At 41.4% G+C, this 20,793-nt stretch overlaps 1 protein-coding gene across 1 annotated transcript in view; it reads right to left on the bottom strand.

Moving 5' to 3' along the window:
• Positions 1 to 20,793, bottom strand: part of prex1 (phosphatidylinositol-3,4,5-trisphosphate-dependent Rac exchange factor 1) — an 85,883-nt gene that overhangs the window by 48,758 nt on the left and 16,332 nt on the right. Inside the window, exons 2-9 of the mRNA XM_061075272.1 lie at positions 17,740 to 17,805; positions 16,609 to 16,731; positions 10,567 to 10,671; positions 7,629 to 7,730; positions 7,358 to 7,519; positions 3,481 to 3,614; positions 3,042 to 3,157; positions 176 to 325 (exon numbers count right to left, since the gene is read on the bottom strand). Coding sequence (XP_060931255.1) covers positions 176 to 325; positions 3,042 to 3,157; positions 3,481 to 3,614; positions 7,358 to 7,519; positions 7,629 to 7,730; positions 10,567 to 10,671; positions 16,609 to 16,731; positions 17,740 to 17,805 — 958 coding nt within the window. The remainder of the gene's footprint in view (positions 1 to 175; positions 326 to 3,041; positions 3,158 to 3,480; positions 3,615 to 7,357; positions 7,520 to 7,628; positions 7,731 to 10,566; positions 10,672 to 16,608; positions 16,732 to 17,739; positions 17,806 to 20,793) is intronic.

The raw sequence follows: 20,793 nt of genomic DNA, 5'->3' as shown, positions 1-20,793 counted from the left end.
TCTTACCAAGAAAAGCCTCATTATTATTACCACAGTCCAAGCAAACAACTTTCCTTTTAAAACATGGTTGATGTTCTGCGGGCGGGCAACTCAAGTATAAAGAAATCGTCTCTGGTTTTTATGCTTTAAGTTCCATTAAGCCGTAAAACGGCCTTTAAAACGAAATGTTACTCACTCTCTCTCTGCTCCCGTTCCCTCAAGATGGCGTCCAGCCACTTCTGCTTGTCCTCAGCATTTTTGGCCATGCAGACAAACCACTTGTTTTTCGCAGTGTTGTGGATTTTCCAGCCGTTCGTCACTGTGTAGTTGTTGCTGTGGTAGTCCGCTGCAAGGTAAAAAAAAAAAAAAAGAGAGAGAAAGAATGAATGAAGCAATTAATTAGTTTTTATGGGTGAGAGGTCATAATGAATAATATTAAAAGGACTTAATTATGAAGCAGACTGAGCTATTATTCTTTATAGTCTTCGAATGGTCTTTAGAGTTTAGGGATATACTTGAAACAAATCATCTAATTAAAATTTAAAAAAATTAAATAACTATGACATAAATTATAATAAATAGCTGCTTTTTGTTTTTGGTGTTCTCACGCTGCAACTAAAACCACAGACGATAAACACCGACCCCAGTGGTAAATATAGGAAGTGAAAATAAGTGTTATTAAATCATAAAGATGTTGTGCAATTTGACATTAATATTTTCTCTGATGAGCATTTACCACTCAAGCAACGATTGACAACATCATTAAAAAGATAAACACAATGCACCTCAAGAGCAATAAAAAAACATCTTTCCAATGACTCAACGAAATCTCCCATCGCACCCCTTTCTAATTATATATCCATTTAGCTGCAGGTGAGCGGCCACTGAATAATGAATGACCGCTGGTAATGGGGTACATTAGTCTCATGCTCAAAGGTCATATAAATAGATCTGAGGAGTCAGGCCCCACAGGGAGCTGCTCCCTCTGCTCTGGACCAGCAGGGAACTGGGTTGGGACACGGTACTACACAGTGTCTTCTCTTTTTAGCCATTGGGATGGAAAAGATGAATTGTAGTGAGGACTTGCTGAGACTTGTAGGGTGGCATTTATCTGGGCAGAGAGCTGATGGATGAGTCAGTGAAGAGGAGGACATTAAGAATTTTTGAAAATATGAAGTACATTTACGATAATAATAATCAAACAATCATGTCAGCTTAGTTTTTTCCCGTTTCTTGATTCAAGAATTTGGTCATTCGGTTTAAGAGCAGGACTTACTGATATCAATTCAGATTTTATAATGCCTTTACTCACAACCCTGTGCTTGCACTCAAATAACCCTGCTTGTGCATAGATTTCCATGGATCTGTTTTGTGCAACAAGTCTGTCAAAATTCCCCGACCAACAGAATGCCAGCTGAGGTATCAAAATGGGAAATTCCCCCTCCCTCTTTGCGGGTAACTTAATGTCTTACGGGTGGTTACTTTAACTGGGTTTAAGTACTTCTACCTTCCTGTCAATCTGCAGGGAAGGAAAACGATGAGGAGTCCAGCAGGTACCTGGTCAACATGGAGCAGCAAAATAAAGGGTTTCAAGTGATTTCTTTACTTCATGAAAACACTGTTGCAAGCAACTATGGAAAAAAAATAGCTGCCGACCTGTTTCTTTTCCCCCTGTGTTTTATGGAAATAGTGCCAAAAGCAACCAAAATGAGAGAGATGCAATTTAATTATCGTTACACCTGGCCTTCTATTGGTTGGGGAAAATCCAAGTGCAGATGAAAAAAATCAAAGAGCAGTGGAGAAATCCAAGAGCAGACAGGGTTTGAAGTGAAAGGATTACCAAATCTGAACGTGAAATCAATGAGTCCTGCTCAAGGACCCGACTCTTGAATATAGATATGAGGAAAAACATTTTAAACGTTTGATTTTACGTTGTAGCATATATCTTGCTCTGCTCTGGTTGTTTCTTATTGAAACAACTTGAATATTTTATTTCTGGTTCCATGTCCTCTCGAATTTCACATCTGTTTGACTTAGTAATCAGGTTTTCTGTGTTTAAAGTTCATGTGTGCGCATTTTCAAAGTGGCACCCCTGAGTTCCGTGAATATGGCATGTTTTTGTTTGTGGTTTTCCCTCGCGCAGCCTAAATATGACAGCCCGCACCAAGAGGCAGAAAAAAAAGGCACGTGATCTTGCAAAAATATTCAGCCCGTGCAGAAGAGAGAAAAAAAAAAGAGGAAACATGCGAGAGAGAGGAAGATGTGTTTCTACATCAGCGGACAACAAGCCTGGCACGGGGACTCGCACCAAAACCGCAAAGGCAAAAATGAGCTGTGTGTCGACGGTACCGCTACCAGTCATACGATAAGCAGCTCATCTCTTGCAAAATACTTCCCCCAATACGAGAGCCTGTCAAGTGTATTACTGAGCCCGGTGTTGCTGTTGCACCTCTATAGCTGACATCAAAAGAACAAGAAGGTGCAAGCTACATCCTGTTTGAAACTAGGTGCAAGTATGATACTCCACCCAAACTGTCAACAAGTACCTGATTCATATCTAACGACCAGCTACTGAACTGCACAACTGTCATAAACTAAAGTGTGAAATGAGAAATGAAAACAGTTAGCAAAGTGAAGTCAGAATTTTTAGTTTCACTGCACAATATATATTTCTATATTACCTAAAGCCCCTTTTCCACTAACACCCACAATCATCCAGGGCAAGACAGCAAGGCGAGAGAGCGCCTCAGTTTCAGCTGTGTGTGTGACGTCGAACATAACACACTGGGGAAAAAATAGAAAGGGCAACGCCTCGCCTTGCAATGGGAAAGGCGTCAAATGTGGCCTTTTTTAAAAGGGTTTACTCATGTTTAAAACCGCGTTTCCCATCTTATTTTGGTGTAAAAAAGTTATAAGCTATTAAAGTGAATAAACCATCAGTTTGGGAAGTACAGCTGCATTACATCAGGAATGCAGAATAATTTAAACAAATGTCCCCTGAGAGTTGCATGAATGGACATATAGACGTTCTCCAAAGTCAACGCTGCCGGACAAACACAAACCTGTTCCATCTTCCACATTTTCCACCTCCATCACCTCTGTGTTGATTCGGCCTCTGAACACATAGAGGGGCCCGTTGATAGACTTGGTCCTCTTGGTGGACTTCTTGCCAGAAACCCTAGCAAATGGGACAACACTGTGGTTACACTCAGGCGGGGAAAACATCCGTTGATGCCAGTGCCGTAGTAAAAAGAGAAGCTGTGTTTGCAACACATGCACATTCATGCACAGACACAGGTAGGGGTGCTGCAGACTCGTGTAGGTGTTTTTGTTCTGCTTGCATTCTAAAAAAGTGTCAACACACATAGGAATGTGGACTTTTGCTCCAAATTTCCCTCCTACCTTAGTTGGTCAATAAAAATGTTTTTTAACTGCTCCTCTGACATGCTGTTGTGGTAGCTACCGTACGTAGGTAAGTTGTGTGGATGTTGCATTTCTTACCTGGACTTCCTCTTACAGTAAACCAAAAGGTTGTCAAACAGGAAGAAGACGCGTTCCTGGATATTTCCTGCTGAGATTTTAAGGAGATTTCCATGAAGCAGTAACTCTGAGCAGATATCTGTCAGGTTGGTTCCCTGGAGAGAGAAAAAGATTGAAAAAGAAGATTGAATCAGGTACTGACACGAGTGACTATTGAGATATTCAATTAGACACAAGAAGGTGATTTACATTTGTAAGAACCATTATAATTATCCACTTTTTTATGTACAGACAACTTTTATTTGAGCAGAGCATGGAACCTCGAGTAGGGAATTGCAATAGGACATATTCGTCCTTGTCAACCTCAACAAAACAATACGAAATCCAACTGTGGCACTGTGAACAACTTGTTTTAATCCCACAGTCGATTATAGGAAAAAGTAAACAGGGCAAAACTACAAACAGATTAACTGCACACTCTTCCCTGCCAAGAGAGTTAGCCTCTCACTAGTCAATCGTTGAGCACCTAACAAGTGACACCAAAGCTTCAGTGGCAGAGGCAGCCTCAAAACAAACTATGCCTTGGCACAGTTGAGAGTTTCCTGGGGGATTCTTATGTAGGAATAAAGTCGTTTTATACTCTTTTCAGCTGTATGTGTATAGAGGGTAGTGCAGATTGTAGGTAGAAGTGCCACAAGCCTTAAAATGTACCATTAAAGCCAATTAATTCCTCTGAAACTATTCAGGAGGATGCAATCTGATACACTGCAGCCATGACAGGATGTGGTAAACTTTCGAAAACCGAGAACCCTGCTCGATGAAGTAGTGAAACAAGGAACAATGACACACTCCAGTCAACACAATAAGCCATAAGAGTCGAGACAAACAAAAAGATTGTTCACTCAAAATGTATTGCCTCATTTTCAGTACTGAATTATCCGATTAGTATTAATGATCAAACATGAAGAGGCATCTTTCTCATTATAAACTCACTATTGAAATGTTGAAAATGTATATTTAGAAATGTTGTCAGTCTTTGTTAATGAAGTTGTCGACATCAATCTGGGACTGATTGACCTCGATTGACGAGAGATTGCTGTCTAATTAACCTTTTCACAAAGTGTCTGGACTTCACAACCAATGAATAATATTATTTTGGCTTTGTTGTTTCCAGAAAATCATTTTCAGCGTTTTCACATTTTCGACTAGGGAACATAAACGGCTTTCACAGATACAGACACACTGCATTCTGGTGTGTTTCTGCCCAAGTTGTAAATGACAGATGAAAACCATTTCCTAATATCACAACAGGAACAATTAGGAAAGGATGAGTAGTTTATACATGTGGTTCACCTAAGCTGCCAAAACACGGCTACCGATAAAATAAAACTAATGAAGTTAAAAGAAATTTCATTACTCACTGTTAACCGGATCATTCCACTCGGAATCATCCGGAACTAAATACACCCATGTGTGGGCTGAGGACAACCTCCCCCCTTTGGCTTGTGGAGTACCCACCACATACCCACAGGCACACACATACATCACATCTGGACTTCACTGTTGTCTTTGAAGACACCTGTGGAAACCCGAGAGGCCACACCCATTCTCAAGCATCCATAATTGATTCCCATGAGTATATATATAGATATACATATATATAGAGAGAGATAAATATGATGGATGCTCATCACTGCAGAGTTCATAGAGAGAAAAAACATAAGCTTTTTTTAGGTGAATCCCGACTTGGATTCGGGGGGTGATTTGGTTTCAGACGAATTCAACCTCATGTAAAGCTGAGGTGGGGGGGGGGGGGTGGGTGTAAGAGAATGCTCAGACCTACATATGTGCACACATGCATGCACGTCTTGCTCTCTGTGTTTGCAGACATGTCGACGCTTTCCTTGCATTTATAATGTATGTACAAATACACGGTATTTGTGCAAAGTACATACGAGCAGCGGTAATGCGCCTGGCCCCTCTTCAGCGCTACTAGCGGGTTCTTCCATTAAGGCTGAAGGTGATTAGGCTGGAGAGTGGCTGGAGAGAGTGAGACTAATGCTGTTAGGCCGAAGGATCTGCAGAGGGGCAAGGTCGGGCTGAAGTGCCGTTCTAAGCTTTTAGTTGTTCAGGGAGAGAGAACAGAGAAATTGCCTTCTTGTTTTAGAGCCGCTTTAATGGAGAAGTTTCAAAAAATTGTGGACTGAGATCGTTTCTACATTCAAAACTCTGTTGTGGTATCGATGTATTCTCATACTACAAGTATCACAGTCTGACTGAGGTTTTCCCCTAAATAAATTTGGGCTGGCCGTGATCTGTTTAACGGCTCATATCATATGAGTTCAATCATCACTCATGATCAACCGACAAACAGTGAGGCAGTTACCAATCTGAAAGTGTCTCACAGTCACACTAAGTCCAAAGGCAGAAGATGTATCCGTCTCAGTGAACGCAAAGGCGTAGGTGTGATGTACAATATGTGATACATACAACATTAACCCTGTTACCAATAGGAAAGTGCCTACTTGCTATCAGGGCTGCATCCAACTATTATTTTAATTATTCATTGCTATGTATCCATCCATCCATTAGGTATACCGCTTATCCTCTGAGGGTTTGGGGGAGGGGGCAATCCCAGCAGACATTGGGCAAGAGGCAGAAGGAGGCGGGGAGCACGCTCTTGTCAGTCTTTCACAAGGCTAACATACTTAGACAAGCAACTGCTCACACCTACAAGTTGTGAGCCAACCTGCATGTCTTCAGAGGGTAGAAGGAAACTTAAGAACCGTGAGGGAACCTACGCAAGCACAGGGAGAACATGCAAACTCACAGAGAGGTTGCATCCAGCAAGTTCCCACCCAGATCGTTCTAGCTGTGAGGTCACGGAGCTAACCAGTGTTCCACTCTGCCGCTAAGTCCAAAACTCATTTAAACCAAGACTATCTAAAATGATAATTTTAGATAGAGTTTAGTAATATTTGAGTGTTTTGCCTGTAAAATTGTATTCTAATCGATTATCAGAACCGTTTAATACAATTTCTCCACCAGCAGCTCCAATGATTGGCTGCTGCAGCACTGCTTTGGTTTGTACTTTGACAAACATAAAGATGAGAGGACACCATGGTGGCTTAAGTCCAAACACAGAATAGAAAGACAAAATTTGAATTATTTGTCACAAGGGGAACCAGAACATATCCTGGTCTTTTACTACCAATACACTGAGGCTAAATAAATATTTCTTGTTTTTTGTTTTCAGGGTCAAGTGGTGACATTTTTCTCCGGGGCAGGAAGAAAGGAGGTCTGTTTTGAAACCCAGATAGTGGGATGTCCCAGAGGGGCCCACTCTCTGGGTCCATCCTCCCAAGATCCCCTCATGTAACCCTCCCAGTGCATGTGCGACTAGCACACTGCTTCCTAGGTCTCTTCTGATTGGGCAGCATGCCCGTTGGCATCCCCATTAGCACCCTGAGTGGGTGGATTGTCCCATTGGTGCCCGCTAAGACAAGGCCTCTGTTGTGGTGGGTGAGAGAGGCGTGAAAAATTCACTGGACCCTTCCCTCGGCTCCCAAGCCCCGTCCATGGCCCCTGGGCTCGGAGCAGTGAATTGGCTGCTACAGTGCTTAACTCAACATAGATAGAGCCTGTGGTGGTTGAGTCGTTCCTAAAATAAGTCTGGCTGTTTAAGTCATTTATTATGATATAGGATCATTGAGAGAAACACACTTGTGTTTCAGGATTCTCTAATAAAAGGGCACTCATTGTGATAATTCTCCGGCCGTTTCTCTTCCCTTCAGTTTTCAGTCTCTAAATGTCATGGCACTAATCCTGGTCTCCTCATGGCTAGTGTCACCCTGACCCCATTCTCATTCTCCACCGACTCCGTCCTCGATGATCTCACCTCCCAGCCCTCGATGTGGGACTGCAGCTGTTCCAGAGCCTCCAGTTTCTCCATCTGCCTCTTGGTCTCATTGATGTTGGAGCACACTGCCTTCATGGACTGCAGAGCCTCTTCCACAGCTGGATAGTCTGCATGCTTTTTAGGGGTCCTCTTCAGCAGTTCCTATATTGGGGGAAACAGGTTTCTGGTTTTATACCATGCAGCTTAATTTGCTGTCGTTAATATTATTAGGTAAAAGCACCACGACATTATTGCAGCACTTGTGCGCTACCTTCAGCAGCAGAGGGTACTTGCAGATCCTCTGAATGGGACTGAGAAGGTAGCCCTCCAGGGGAATGTCTGTGCTTTTCTTTCCTCCCAGTAACATACAGTGCTGTAGAAGAAAAAACACAACCAATATTAAACACTATCAAATTTCATACATTAAATATAAAAAAAAGGACGAACAGTGCAGTCAAAAAAGACATTCTGTGTTATAAAGTGCAAGTTTGAAAGGCGAACACCAATTAACCCTCTTTAACATCTCATCAAAGACACACACATTTACTAACCCTGAAGGATTAAAAAACTAAAACTGTATTAGAGGAAAATTATGCTTTGGATATTGTGCCAAGTAATCGGTGGAAAATCTGTTAAAGATTAACCTAAATTGTTTCTTATTCAGTTTTTTCAAGGGGCATCTTGCTTCAGTTACAGAGTCCATGTCAGCTTTCCACATCTACTGTATAAAACGTTTCTTATCTTAATTAATGACCACATCCTGTTACCAAACCTCAGTTTTGGCAATTCAATAGTAGCTTCTGGTGGTTTATTTCAGTCTGATGTCTTTTTAAGATTTACAGTATTTCTTGTCATGTTTTTCTTTTAGTATTATTAAAAGTGAATCCATGGATTGAGTTTGTGGCTATTATTGTTGTTTATCAAAAGATAATTTTCCTTCTTCTCTCACAAGAAAACAACAAGGAAGATATTATACAAAAAAGGACACTGTGGCACCTTGTTTAAACACAAAACTCTATGACCTTGACTACGCTATGCTATAATATACAATAGAATACTGTACTATATAACATTACACTCTACTATTCTGTACTGTCCTATACTATACTACACTACACAATAATATACTATACAACACAATACTGTATCATTGTGTACTGTCCTATACTATGCTATACAATGCGATGCGATGCTATACTACACTTTAGTATAGATAGTATACTACTCTACACTATACTATAGTATCAATACTTTAAATTCTTCATTTTTACTAGTAAAGCACCTTGTGTTTTGAAAGGTGCTTAATAAATCAAGTTTATTGTTATAATAATACTATATTATAACTATATTTCTTCTGGTGTGCCACTGAAAAAACCCTCACAAATATTGATGTTTTTTAACAGGGTCAGTGAGAAACCAAATGTCTCCTCATTCCCCAGACGATTTGGGCTTTTAGAAACTAGCCCCCAGAACCAGTTGAAAGGAGAGGTTTTCTTCAGAAGTGGGGGGTTACAGTTACACTCGTGGTTTCTCTACGCCTTGAATTTTGCAGGAACGTAGGCTGTCAGAATGCTATGAGCTCATTGGACGGGATGAAAGATCAAAAGCAGCCATGCAGATAAACTCCTCGACTGTTCTACAGTGGGAAAGAAGGCAGGGGATCAGTATGGAGCATTATAATCATATGGCAATTCCTTTCAGCACTGCAGAGAGAAGGAGAGGGTGGCGAGGGCGGGGGGCATATTTATGGAAAAAAAGCAAAAATCTCAACTTCTAAATTTCACAGATTCCTAATGTATTAATCTCTCCTCTCTTGTTCCTTCTCTCCCACAACCCCAGTTCCTTCAAAGTTTTCCTCAGCCTCCTCTCTCCATTATCCTCTGCTTATTTGTAATCTGCCTGCAGACAGAATTCCCTCTGCTCTTCACACTGACCTCCTTTTGCTTTCACTTCACTCCTCTCTACTGTTCCAGTGCAATTAACACTTCTTTTCTGCGTACAATTTCAGAAGTTCCCACCATCGCATGATTCAATTAGCGTGGAAATTGTTTAATCAAGAAAAATAATTCCCCTGGATTTAGACACAGCTGGAAAAAGGGCCCATTTTACACTTATTGTTAACGCTTTAAGAATTGAAAACTTTATTCTACCGTATATGCTCTACTTTCTAAAAATAGAAACACATCACATGTGTTTTAACCATGCCTTTTAAAGACAATGCTTTGCGAATTTTATTTATCAATCTTGTTTCTATTTTGCTGATGGTTGCTACACAAAACACAAATGTTTGTCCAATATTTGATTTAATACTGAGCAGGCCTGACAACTGCTTCAATACATAACCAGATGTTGTGTGGGGATTTTATTTTGGAAGCATTAATGTGGCATAAGACCTGACCAATTAGGCAGCACATGACTGGGCCAGGAGAAGCAAAAAGCCAAAGCACACAGCAACACTGAGCCCACTGTTTCCAGTCCTGTGGGTCAGAATAATGCAATGGAAGCAAACCATCAGGCAGCGACAAACGCAAGGCCTCAGATCTCTCGGCCAATCCCAAGAAGGCTGCCAACTGTCCACAGCTGGCTGGCCCTGGATCCGCAGATGATTTCATTGTTAAATCCCCGCTCAAAGGCCCTGTGGCCATTCTAAGTTCATTGTCTGGGGCCCATACGTTTTGGTGTCAAAGTACGGAAGCAGCTGGTAGCGGAAACACTACAAGAAAGACACAAAAGTGACCTTGATGGTGGCTACATCCTGTCCGGGCAGGAAGAACCCCACGACCCTATAACAGTTTCTGCCCTTTATTCAAGTGTTAACACGGAAATACAGGTGTAAGGATGGAGGGAAAGGGGAAGGAGGAGCATGAATAAAGGGCAGATAAAGAAAGTCAGCGGACTCACAGGAGGAAAGAAATATAGGGCAAAGGAACAAGGCAGAAATGCTGACAGGAGGAAAATAGATGAGAGGCTGATGTAGACAAACACGAAATCAGTAGAGGCAAAGATTTGCAAGACTGAACAGTGAAATAAAATGATGAAAGCGGGGAGATTTGTTGATACAACATGAGGAAGAGATAAGTCAGAGTCATAGCGAGAAGAGGAAGGAAGCTCATGAAAATTCTGAACTTTTGTCGACTCTAGAGGTGGAGGAGGACTGCAAAGAGAAGGACAGATACGTTATGCCGAGGAGAAGAGCAGTGGTGTCTTACCAGCAGGTAGGTCCTGATGTTGGGGATCTTGTTCAGCTCCATGAGAAGTCGTAAGGCCTTTTCATGGTTACTGCAGTACTCGCCATACACAGAGAAACTCTGCCTCTGCAAAAGGTGAAAGGTGACATTTACAATCATTTTTCTGGCTGGTTGGCAGCATTAAGGACTGACATGAGGAATACTGACGGCTCCAATAACTACAGTGTAATGAGATTCAAATAACGAGGTAAATGGTGGATAACTACAACTCTACAGCTGTTGTTGTTCCTAAATACAAGTAGGGGTGGGTATCAAGAGTCAGTACTAAATTGTTACCGGTTCCTCATTGGTCAGGTCCGAAATCAATCAATCAATCAAATTTTTTATAGCCCATATTCATAAATCACAATATGTCTCGTAGGACTAAACAAGGTGGGACCTCTTCTTTCCTTAACCCTAAACAACAGTAAGAAAAAACTACCAAAAAAAGATGGAAAACCTCAGAGAGAGCCACGTGTGAGGGATCCCTCTACTAGGAGGGATAGAAATGTAACAGATGTCACATGTATGTATTAACAAAATAAAAATACTTTCAACACCGATGAGAAAGGATGGGAGAGGTGTATCAAGGTATTTATTGCCAATAATTGTAGTGTAGGTGAGGGGCATTATGTATATCTAAGCAATATAGTAGTAATCATGATCCACAATCACCTGCCACCAGGATCACGATCCACCATCAGGATCACAATCAATATGTTTGCTATGTTCGTTCTTATTTCAAAAGTATTTTCTGATTTGCAACCAACCCCTGAACAGCAATACAAAAAACAGTTTAATCGTTTCCTATGGGTTAATGCCATATCTTTATTTTTCGCACCAAATTCTAGAGAGAAGTATCAACGAGAATATAGATTGGTTTCGATAAGCAGTATCTGTAATGGTACGCATCACTAATTAATATTAGTAGTACGAGCAGCCACTGCCTTCTCTAAAGCAGGCTGTGTTATGGGAGTGCAAACTCACTGCAACAGCAAAGCCTCTGAAATAATAACAAATTTTCATGTTCTAGTTTTCACCGAAATCCTTTTTCACACTTCTCTTTTTCAGAGAATTCTATATCGTATCAGTAAAGGCCCACATAGCATGCCTATATACAGCACTTCTTCTATTTCCTGCGGGGGACAGTGTCATGCTGCATCAAGACTTCACAGCCCTACTAGGACTGATGCAGAGGCTTTTGTCAAGTTGCCATTTAGTTTTCTTTTACAATACGTAACACAACACCTCAGCGACTGAATTGACTGCAGCTTAAAATGTATTATTCATGCAGAAAACTGTATAGAACACCGTATACACAATATCACAGCAGCAGTTGAATTTACACCCCGAGGCTTATTGAAGCCTGTTGTCTATTCTCCACTGTACTACACTAATTGGGATGTGAAACCATGTGCAGACTGGGGCCTGAGGTGCAGAAACTGAAACTGTCACCTGAAACAACGTGAGCGAAATCCCAAACTGCAGGGGCTCGGACACAACTTTCAACTTAACTAAAACGCCACCGCCTTAAGGCTTTGTATTTAACACTAAAAAATAAATAATCAATATTCAATCAATAGCTGAGACAAATCAGGGTAAAGATAATATTGGATAATGTTATCACATCCTCTGTGACAACACCTTTAATGATACAAATTACTAAGGACAACAGATACGGATGTGCACAATGAGTATGCGTGTGGTTTTACTGCATCCTCCCACACACACCCACACCCACATCCACACACACACAAACAGATTGCATGCAACCCAGCAGTGGTGACAGAAGTGGACAAACAAAACTTATAGCCCTCTTCTCTTTTTAAAAACACTTCATCTCTGCTCAGTCCGACCAAAAGGAGCTGATACAATTAGATTTACAAGTGAGCAGCACAACATAAAAAAAATTTTAACCACACATGCAGGCCGAAACACAAACACAACCAAAGACACGTGTGTGCAGGGGATTCCAGTCTGAAGCACCACTGGGAGCAACAGCTGAGCCAGCATATGGCGAGAAACCCCCAATACTGTCAAACTGAGTTAGTACTCTACATGGCTAAAAGGAAGGGAGATTTGTATGTACACTAGAGTAAATGTACCACTTAAGGTAATTTATTCATATGTACAAATAAAGGTTAATTATTTGTACTGGAAACAGCCTAACAGTGCCCAAATATTCTATACTCTCAATATGGATCAAAAGCTATACTGCAGTTTCTCAACATTTCTAAATTAGGTATAGTATATTTAACAAAATTCACTATGACTGACTGCTGTTATGTCATTGATTACTATTAATTTTAGTGCATATTCATGAATATATGTAGGTTAGTATGACAACAAACTTGACTAGATTAGATTATAAAATACTTGGGTGGTGATTCAATTTCTTGATATTAATAAAACCAGTAGGGTAAACAGAATGTTTTCTGGTTGTCTGCTCCCCCCATGACACTGAATGTCCTTAGTCTGTGAAATCAACCAATAAATGGGACGATATATTTCCATCATGTGTCATTACAACCAGAGTATCTCAAACAACGTGTGGATTTGTCTTGCACCTGAACTAAAACAGTTGGGAGCGGTTGTGTGAAGAGGATAGAAGAGTCACGAATGTACTCGAATCAACAGTATAAAGTAGTGTTTCCCATTAATTATCTGGACAACTAATTTGTCCCGCGTCAGTTTCAAAATTAGGATTTTGTTTTACTTTTCGTAATAACATAAGAGATCTCTAAATAGGTGTTTGGCTCCTTTGCATTGTATAGCATCGGCAGCACTAATTGCCTCTTGCTCACATGCACTATCAACCACAAAGTAGCTACTGTCCTTGCAGACAGTGAGACATCATAATTTCAGCTGCCGTTGTACAAGAAGCTGCAAGTGCAGTGCTATGCAGTTCTCTCTCTCTCACACATAAGAACTTGTCACTCAGAATCTGTCTGTCAAGAGTTACGTTCATGAACTGACCCTATCGCCATTCTTTTCTTTTTGTGTGGAAATTCTATTAAGCATGATGGTTTTTAAGGACACGTTAACATAGCCACTCAGCATCAAGTTTACACTTGTATTTGTTTGTATCTTTCATCTGCGATCGAACCCTTTTGCTCAGGTTATTCTTTTTTCAGCTGCCGTGTCTTTACCACCAAAATCCTCTCCTAGGTGTTGCCATTCCTCAGTGACAACTGGTCCCCTGTCAATTCAGGCTGTCTTTAAGTAGCTTATACATAAGACCAGAATTTGAACCTTGAATTTCCACGCAGTATATTCAATAAACTGGGACTATCCCTAAAAAAGCCTGAAAGACGTCAGTTGTACCCAGAATAACTCAAAGACTTGGGTTGTCCCTTTGATAAACACAAGTCTTTAGTTGAATTCCTCGTCATTGGAATGTTATTCCGGAGGCTAGATGAGAGGGTAGTATCAAACACAGAGAGAGTCAAAGCATAATGGGTGTAGTTCAGAAAGTCCATAATGACGTGACTGTTGCTTCTCGTGCAGTGCTTCACATACACAGTTGACAGAAATAGAGCAAATATTGACGTCTGATTTCTCCTCAAACACTAGTCACCTTTTCACCTTTTGCAGAGTTGGAATAATCTTAAACACGTCCGCGTGTGTTTGGTCAGAGGAAACACACTCCATCTAAAATCATTGCCTCAACTCATGGTCATGTTGATTTATAATCAAACACTGCTGCACTTTTTCTACATTTGCAGCCTCCCGGGCCATCTTGGCAACATCTGACTTTGAATAAAAATGAATCATCCCATTTGTCTTCCCTAACTGTGAGTGGCAGACAGTCCTGTGGAATAATGCCGAAGGTTAATCAAATCCCAGTCATGGTATTGACCCCTGCTACAGGTCAAGGGCTGTGGCGCGAGGGTGCCAGACAGGGTCGGCTGATTGGTAGAGAGGTGTCAGTGTTGGAAGGAGACAAAGGTCATGGGTATATAGGAGAGGGAAGTGTAATGGATATGCAGTAACAAAGGTGGTGTGTGTGGGTGTGTGTGTGTGTGTGTGGGACATGGTAGAACACACATTCAAACACACAAACACACAGCAAAAGATGGAAGTGAAATGTGTTTTTCTTGAGAATTAGAACAGTTTTGATTGACATTAATCATTTAAAAGACTGGTTCTACATTTTGGGAAATACGCATAATCACTTGTTGCTGAGCCTTATAGGAGAAGATCAACACCACTCTAAAAGCAAGCAGCCAGTTAGCCTAGCTTAGCATGAATACTGAAAACACAGGGAAACGGCTGAGTCTGTCAAAAGGTTTCAGAGTCTTCCAGTCAGTACGTTTTATACATATCAGTATTGATTTTTACATTGTTGTTCCATTTATATTGTTTGGAAAGCACCGGCAGTGAATGTCAGAGAGAAATAATAAGTATCAGGCTTTGCTTATGTAGTTTATAGGTTTTAGGAGGATATATGAACTGTTTTGGTCTTTTAAGGGGATTCATTTGTTGACATCTAACAAGAATATATGTAAAAAATCAACCCTGATTTACTGCTTTTGTTTTGTTCTATTTGAGGATATCACCTTGGGCTCTGATAAATTATAAATACTAGGGTATATATAGCCTCTGTTTTCTGTTAAACCATTACTTTCATACGTGACATCACTGCTACAGAGGACTTTATTGAGTTTTGCTCCATCACTATGACTCATCCTGAATTCATATCCAAAGGTTACGTACCTGTTCCAAAGACTTGAAGAAAACTGAGATGATGAAGAGAATAAGGCTGTTCTCTTTAAACAATTCATTTCACCTAGAGCTTCCCAAACAGCCGTTCTGTCTGCCCACAGCAGAGCGGCGTGGAAAAGAAACAACCATGTCAGGCTCCTTTAATCAATTCTCCACCCTGACACTTCGGCCTGACAAACTCAATGGCCGTGACGTCTCGCACATGTGTGAAGGTACGATTGGATGAGCCAATTCAACAGAAATTCAACAGATGTGATTAAATGTCAGTCATATACCACAAGCCAGTAGTGGGTAGATTATTTTTGATCGTGCAATTTCCTTTCCAAGAGGTGGAGGGGTTCATAAAAGGGCATGTAGGTTGATTTTTTATTTTGCTTTATAAACATTTCTCAGAAGCACAAATAGTGATCAGTGGTCAATATTTCAAGATTTGTGTCGCTAGTATTTGTCCAGGTGCAAAAATAAGCATAGAGCAGAAATTTTGGGATTTTTGCTCCTGAAATACTGTCCTGCAAACTGATACCCTACCGAGCTGTTTTGAGACTTATAATGTGTATTGAAGATAGTTTATCAGAGAGAGAGAGAGAGAGAGAGAGAGAGAGAGAGAGAGAGAGAGAGAGAGAGAGAGAGAGAGAGAGAGAGAGAGAGAGAGAGAGAGAGAGAGAGAGAGAGAGAGCTACCCACAGAAGCATTGTCCCCTCCCTGACTGACACACCATCTCTTCCTTCCCGGACACAGACCCTTCTTTGTTTGTTCCCTGGGGCCAAACAAGTTCAAACAGAGGGGAGCGGAGGGGATGGTGGGAGGGAGGTGAGGGGAGGAGGGGGTCACAGAGCGGAGAGGATGATTTGGATAGAGGGATGGAGGGACGGAGGGATGGAGGGGAAAAAGAAGGAGATGGGAGAGACAGTGACTTTCACAGAGTGATGACAAGGGACGGAGGGAAGAGAGTCTTTTTCCTGACCGGATGCAGGCCTGTTAGCAAAAGGATTGTGTTTGTGTGTGTGTGGGGGGGGGGGGGGTTGTGTGTGTGTGTGTGTGTGTGTTTGTGTGTGTCTGTGTTTGTGTGTCGGTGTGTGAGTGAGAAAGAGAGAATTAGGGGTGTGTTTCACGCAGCAGTCTTTGCACGCTTTCCCTGCATCTGTGGTTACGGGTGACCCATGAAAAGAGTTTGTGTGTGTAGGTTATTGCAGGGAAGAGGAACTCTCGCATGCATACGCCCCGCACATGCATGTCCATGTGCCTGTTGTGGCGTGTGACTGACTGTCTATTTTCTGTGTGTGTGTGTCATGCACTTACAAACTGGAGGAAAACGTATCCCAGTGAATGCTGGGGCTGGGGTTCAGGCTTCAGACTGGCCTCCACAGTAGACAGCACTTCTTTGTGCAACTCCAGGATGTCCTCAATATTTGAAAACAGAATCTATAACAGAGGGATGATGTAAAGGGAGGGGATACAGAGGAAGGAAGAGACAAAGGGGCAGGGTGGAAGGAAGAGAAGGAAAAAAAAAGAGTAAGGAAGTGACCAACAGATGGACAGAGATTTGGGGAAATTTGGTAAATAGGAGAATACAAATTTTATCTGAGCATCTCAAGATAGATCATTCCCGCCGCCAAGAAGGTTATGTTTTCGTTGCCATTTGTCTGTTTATCTGTCTGTTGGGAGGATAACGTTAAAACCAAACTGATTTTATTGTAAACTTGGTGGAAGGGTAGAAAATAGGTCAAGGAAGAAACCATTAACGTTTCAAATGGATTAAATCAAGGGGAAAGATCCAGGAAATGTTTTTCACTTTCTTTAACCTTGCAAAATAAATACTGTTTTGACAGTTTTGTAAATTTCTCATTAAAAAACTCAATGGAATGATAAGTATTTCCACCAGGGCTCTAAGTGTAGGTGTGTAAATGAATGGTACTTTTGGAATCAGTCTATTAGCCGCAACCCAGTGGCATTGACTACAATTAGTTTTAATGGGGCAACTACGAAAGTCCACAAAATATCCACTAGTTTATTTTACGAATAAAAGATGGAAATTGTTATTCATGGTCTTTGCTATAAGTCCGTCAACTTCACCCATGTCTCACTCAACGAGAAGTCTCAAACAAACTGTCCTGAGATCTGAGTTGTTGGAAACAGAACTTCAAAGTGCATTTGTTATATCAAAAAACAAAAAAGGAGCAAAAGCACGTTGCTGTGCATTGTCTCAGGTGTCGGCTGAGGCGATCGACTGGATATGTCTGACAGTCTGATTCCTGTTTTGTAAGTACCATTCATTTAAACACCTACACTTGTAAACATAGGGCCCAGGTTGAAAAATACCAGAATTCCCATTTAAGGGGAAAGCTGGGGCTTGGCGGAGATATATGCTCTACTGACTGACATTCAAGTTTTGGATTGACTAATACGAAGATAAGTATTTCAAGACAGTACCTTGACATGTTCAGGGGACAGACACTGTTGGTCATCTGCAGTTTGTCTGATTCTGTGCAGAAACGCCTGTGGAGGAAACAAACACAAAGCAGGTTAAAAAAAGAGGAAGCACTTTGCTTTATTGTGGGCCTGAAACATTTACATTAACAGTACAATTCAGTAAGCATCATATGGAGATATTGAACTTCCAAGTCTGGTTCAACAAGAAACCAAGACAGGTTTTTTAAACCATCTCATGTGCACACAAGAGTGGTCCGAAAGTGGAAGTCCAGGTTCCCTCTGCTGATTATTGTAAAGGTAGTGTGTGTATGTGCTTTTTGTTTTGAGGAAACAGCTTCATGTTGAGCCAGTGTTGCATCATTGTGCATGAGGATAAACACACAGACCTCCTAACAACAGAGAGTCACATGTACGCTCACATACTTCATTCACAAATTGCATTTCATGGTGCACAATGGACATGTCACAGTTGTTTTACTGTCCTCTATAGGTGCCACAGAATTCTCCATTAAATGACATGTGTTTTTTTTCATTTGTTTTGTGTCACATGAAGCTCCCTGTATAGATTTTGTGTAATGGAAGCGAATGCACCTGAGCATTCAGCTGCAAGACCTCAGCCAAAATAACTGCTTCATTGTTGCTGCGTCTCCACAAACCACTTGAGCAAAGAAAAACCGTAATAGGCTCATGTCAGTTTAAGCTTTACGCATGCAGTTTTGTGTGTGTGAGTGCGTACATGCCTGCCAATCAGAAATCCTGACTTAGAGAAACAGGATAAATGGCAAAAAGAGGGGGAAGTGAATCTGCAAACAGTTTCTTTTATTCTGTCTTCCCCATTTCTCTGTCGATCAACTGTCTGACGGGCTTATCCTGCCTCAGTCTGGCTGTCTGCCTCATCTCCACACTCAAACAATGTCTCCTAAAAAAAGGAAACGGATACAGGAGAGGAGATTTGTTTCCCCAAAACCACCAAATAAAACTCCTGAAGCCTCCTTCATCTGGCAGACTTCTGCTGTATCTGCCTGCGTTTCAGTGCCTCAAGTCTGAGAAACGATAGCTTGCCACGTGGATGAAAAGGTGTTACGAAAGAAAAAACATTGGGTTGAATTAAATTGAATTTTTGAATTTAGAACGATTCCAAAAATCATTCAAATCACATTTTTCTGGAGGCTACTGCTGTTATTCAAAAAACCTCCAGGTCGATTTTCAACAGTCAACTTCAAAACCACTCCATGCAAATGTTAAATTGTCAGTAGTACTGAGAGTTTCCGTCCAAGTACAATGGAGATTAAGTGAGGCATTGAAAAGCCGCATTTGAAAAGTGTTTACAGCAATGTGTCGTCATAGAAACAATGTCAACATCTGAACTAACACAGGAACAATAGGAACAAAAACAGGTGTTAAACCCCTTTTTAACAAATTGTGCCAAATTGATCACTACATGAGTGTTGTGACCACATCACACATTCAAACACACAGCTTTAAAAGTTTTAAAATTGAATAAAAGCTAAAAAAAAATCTGATCAAAGCCTATAAATGTGACCACGCACTTCATTCAAACCACTGTTTCTTTTTCTTTTTTTTAAACGCCACGCTTTCTGGTCGATCAAGGTTCACAATCCTAAAAACAAGTCTCAGTGGAACAACTTTCTGCCAAACTGTCTGGATAAAAACTGTCATTGCATTCTGTGGATAAACCAGAGGAACCAAAACAATCTGCGTGGCTACTGTACACACCACAAGAATGAATGGTTAGAATAAAAAACGCATTTATTTGTAATGTGAATGAACCGCCCAGTTGTAAAAAAGGAATAAAAGGTTCCTTGCATGCTCTATAAAGCCCATTATCCTAATACATGTATAACTAAGAGTATAAGGCACTTGCCCATAATGACAGACTGACACTCTTAATCACACATTTGCTCTAAAGATAGAACAGCCACCAGGCAGTCAGGCAGCAATCATATCATTTCCTCAGAGAGCAGAGAACCGGAGGACTGCTCCCCTTCGCTAGATGTTTTTCGCCTTCTTTACTAGCTTCTTGCGTGGGTTGGTTCCAAAACAGAAAGCGCAGGTCTTTAACCGTGAGCAACAACCTCCCTAATTAAGGTCCGTATTAGAGAGAAGCAGTAGTTGTCGTGTTCTTGACTGGTTTTGGGAGTGAGCTGATTGTGCTTGAGGCGAACACTAATTAAATCTCCCATATGGCAACTTGTGCCGTGTCGACACTGGAGGAGTCACTCATGTGAGAGACTGCTCCCTGGCAGAGGGGACGAAAAATGGCAGGAAACAAGGCTTTTTCCCCCGGTTGTTTTCAGATGAAGGAAAGCAGCAGGGGAGAGAAATGGGGGGGGGGGTATAAGGGACAATAGGGGAATACAAGGTAAAGTAAAAGGCTAAAATATCCTTATTGACATCGTAGACAGGATTCACTGCTGAAACTAAATGTGCCACACAGATGTGGTGACAGGGGGATCAGCATGGAGGATGGTGGGAAGCAGCAACAAAGAGGTCCTTTCAGTCCAGGTCTCGCCTCATTCACACCCAGGGTTGTATTGGCTGTCTTCATTGTTCCATCACAAAGCACACAGGTTTATTTGGAGAGAAAACTGGAAGCTCTCCCTGTCCACCATCATGACAGAGACACTGGCTTCGGCCGAGCCAGAGACATAACAAGGCATACACCGGGCATGCACATGATTTTTACAGTCTGGACTGTTGCAGTTTGAGAGCCTGGTCAGAGTCAACGAGAGGAAACGTCCCAAAAGAAGGTGTGAGGAGTTTAATTGGCAGGATGTTGACAGCTGATGGACTTCAGCTCACTGTGCTTAGAAAGCCAAGTAATATAATTGGACAAACTGCAGTCTAGAGTGATTTTTCATATTTAGCCTCTCTTTGTACTAATGACCACCAATCAAGGCAACATCCTGCCGAGAAAAACTCGTCAGTCACACGGCTAGAGTTACTCAGACTCCAATCTGGTCTGTTTTGACTTCCTCCACAGCCTAAGACCGTAATTTGGCAGAAAGGCAGGCTACCAATAATCAGAGCTTC

Source organism: Limanda limanda, chromosome 7 (assembly GCF_963576545.1).
Source record: "Limanda limanda chromosome 7, fLimLim1.1, whole genome shotgun sequence".
In the NCBI taxonomy this organism is placed as follows: Eukaryota; Metazoa; Chordata; class Actinopteri; order Pleuronectiformes; family Pleuronectidae; genus Limanda; species Limanda limanda.
The sequence above is the reverse complement of the archived record's forward strand: the minus strand, read 5'-3'. Positions and strand labels throughout refer to the sequence as shown.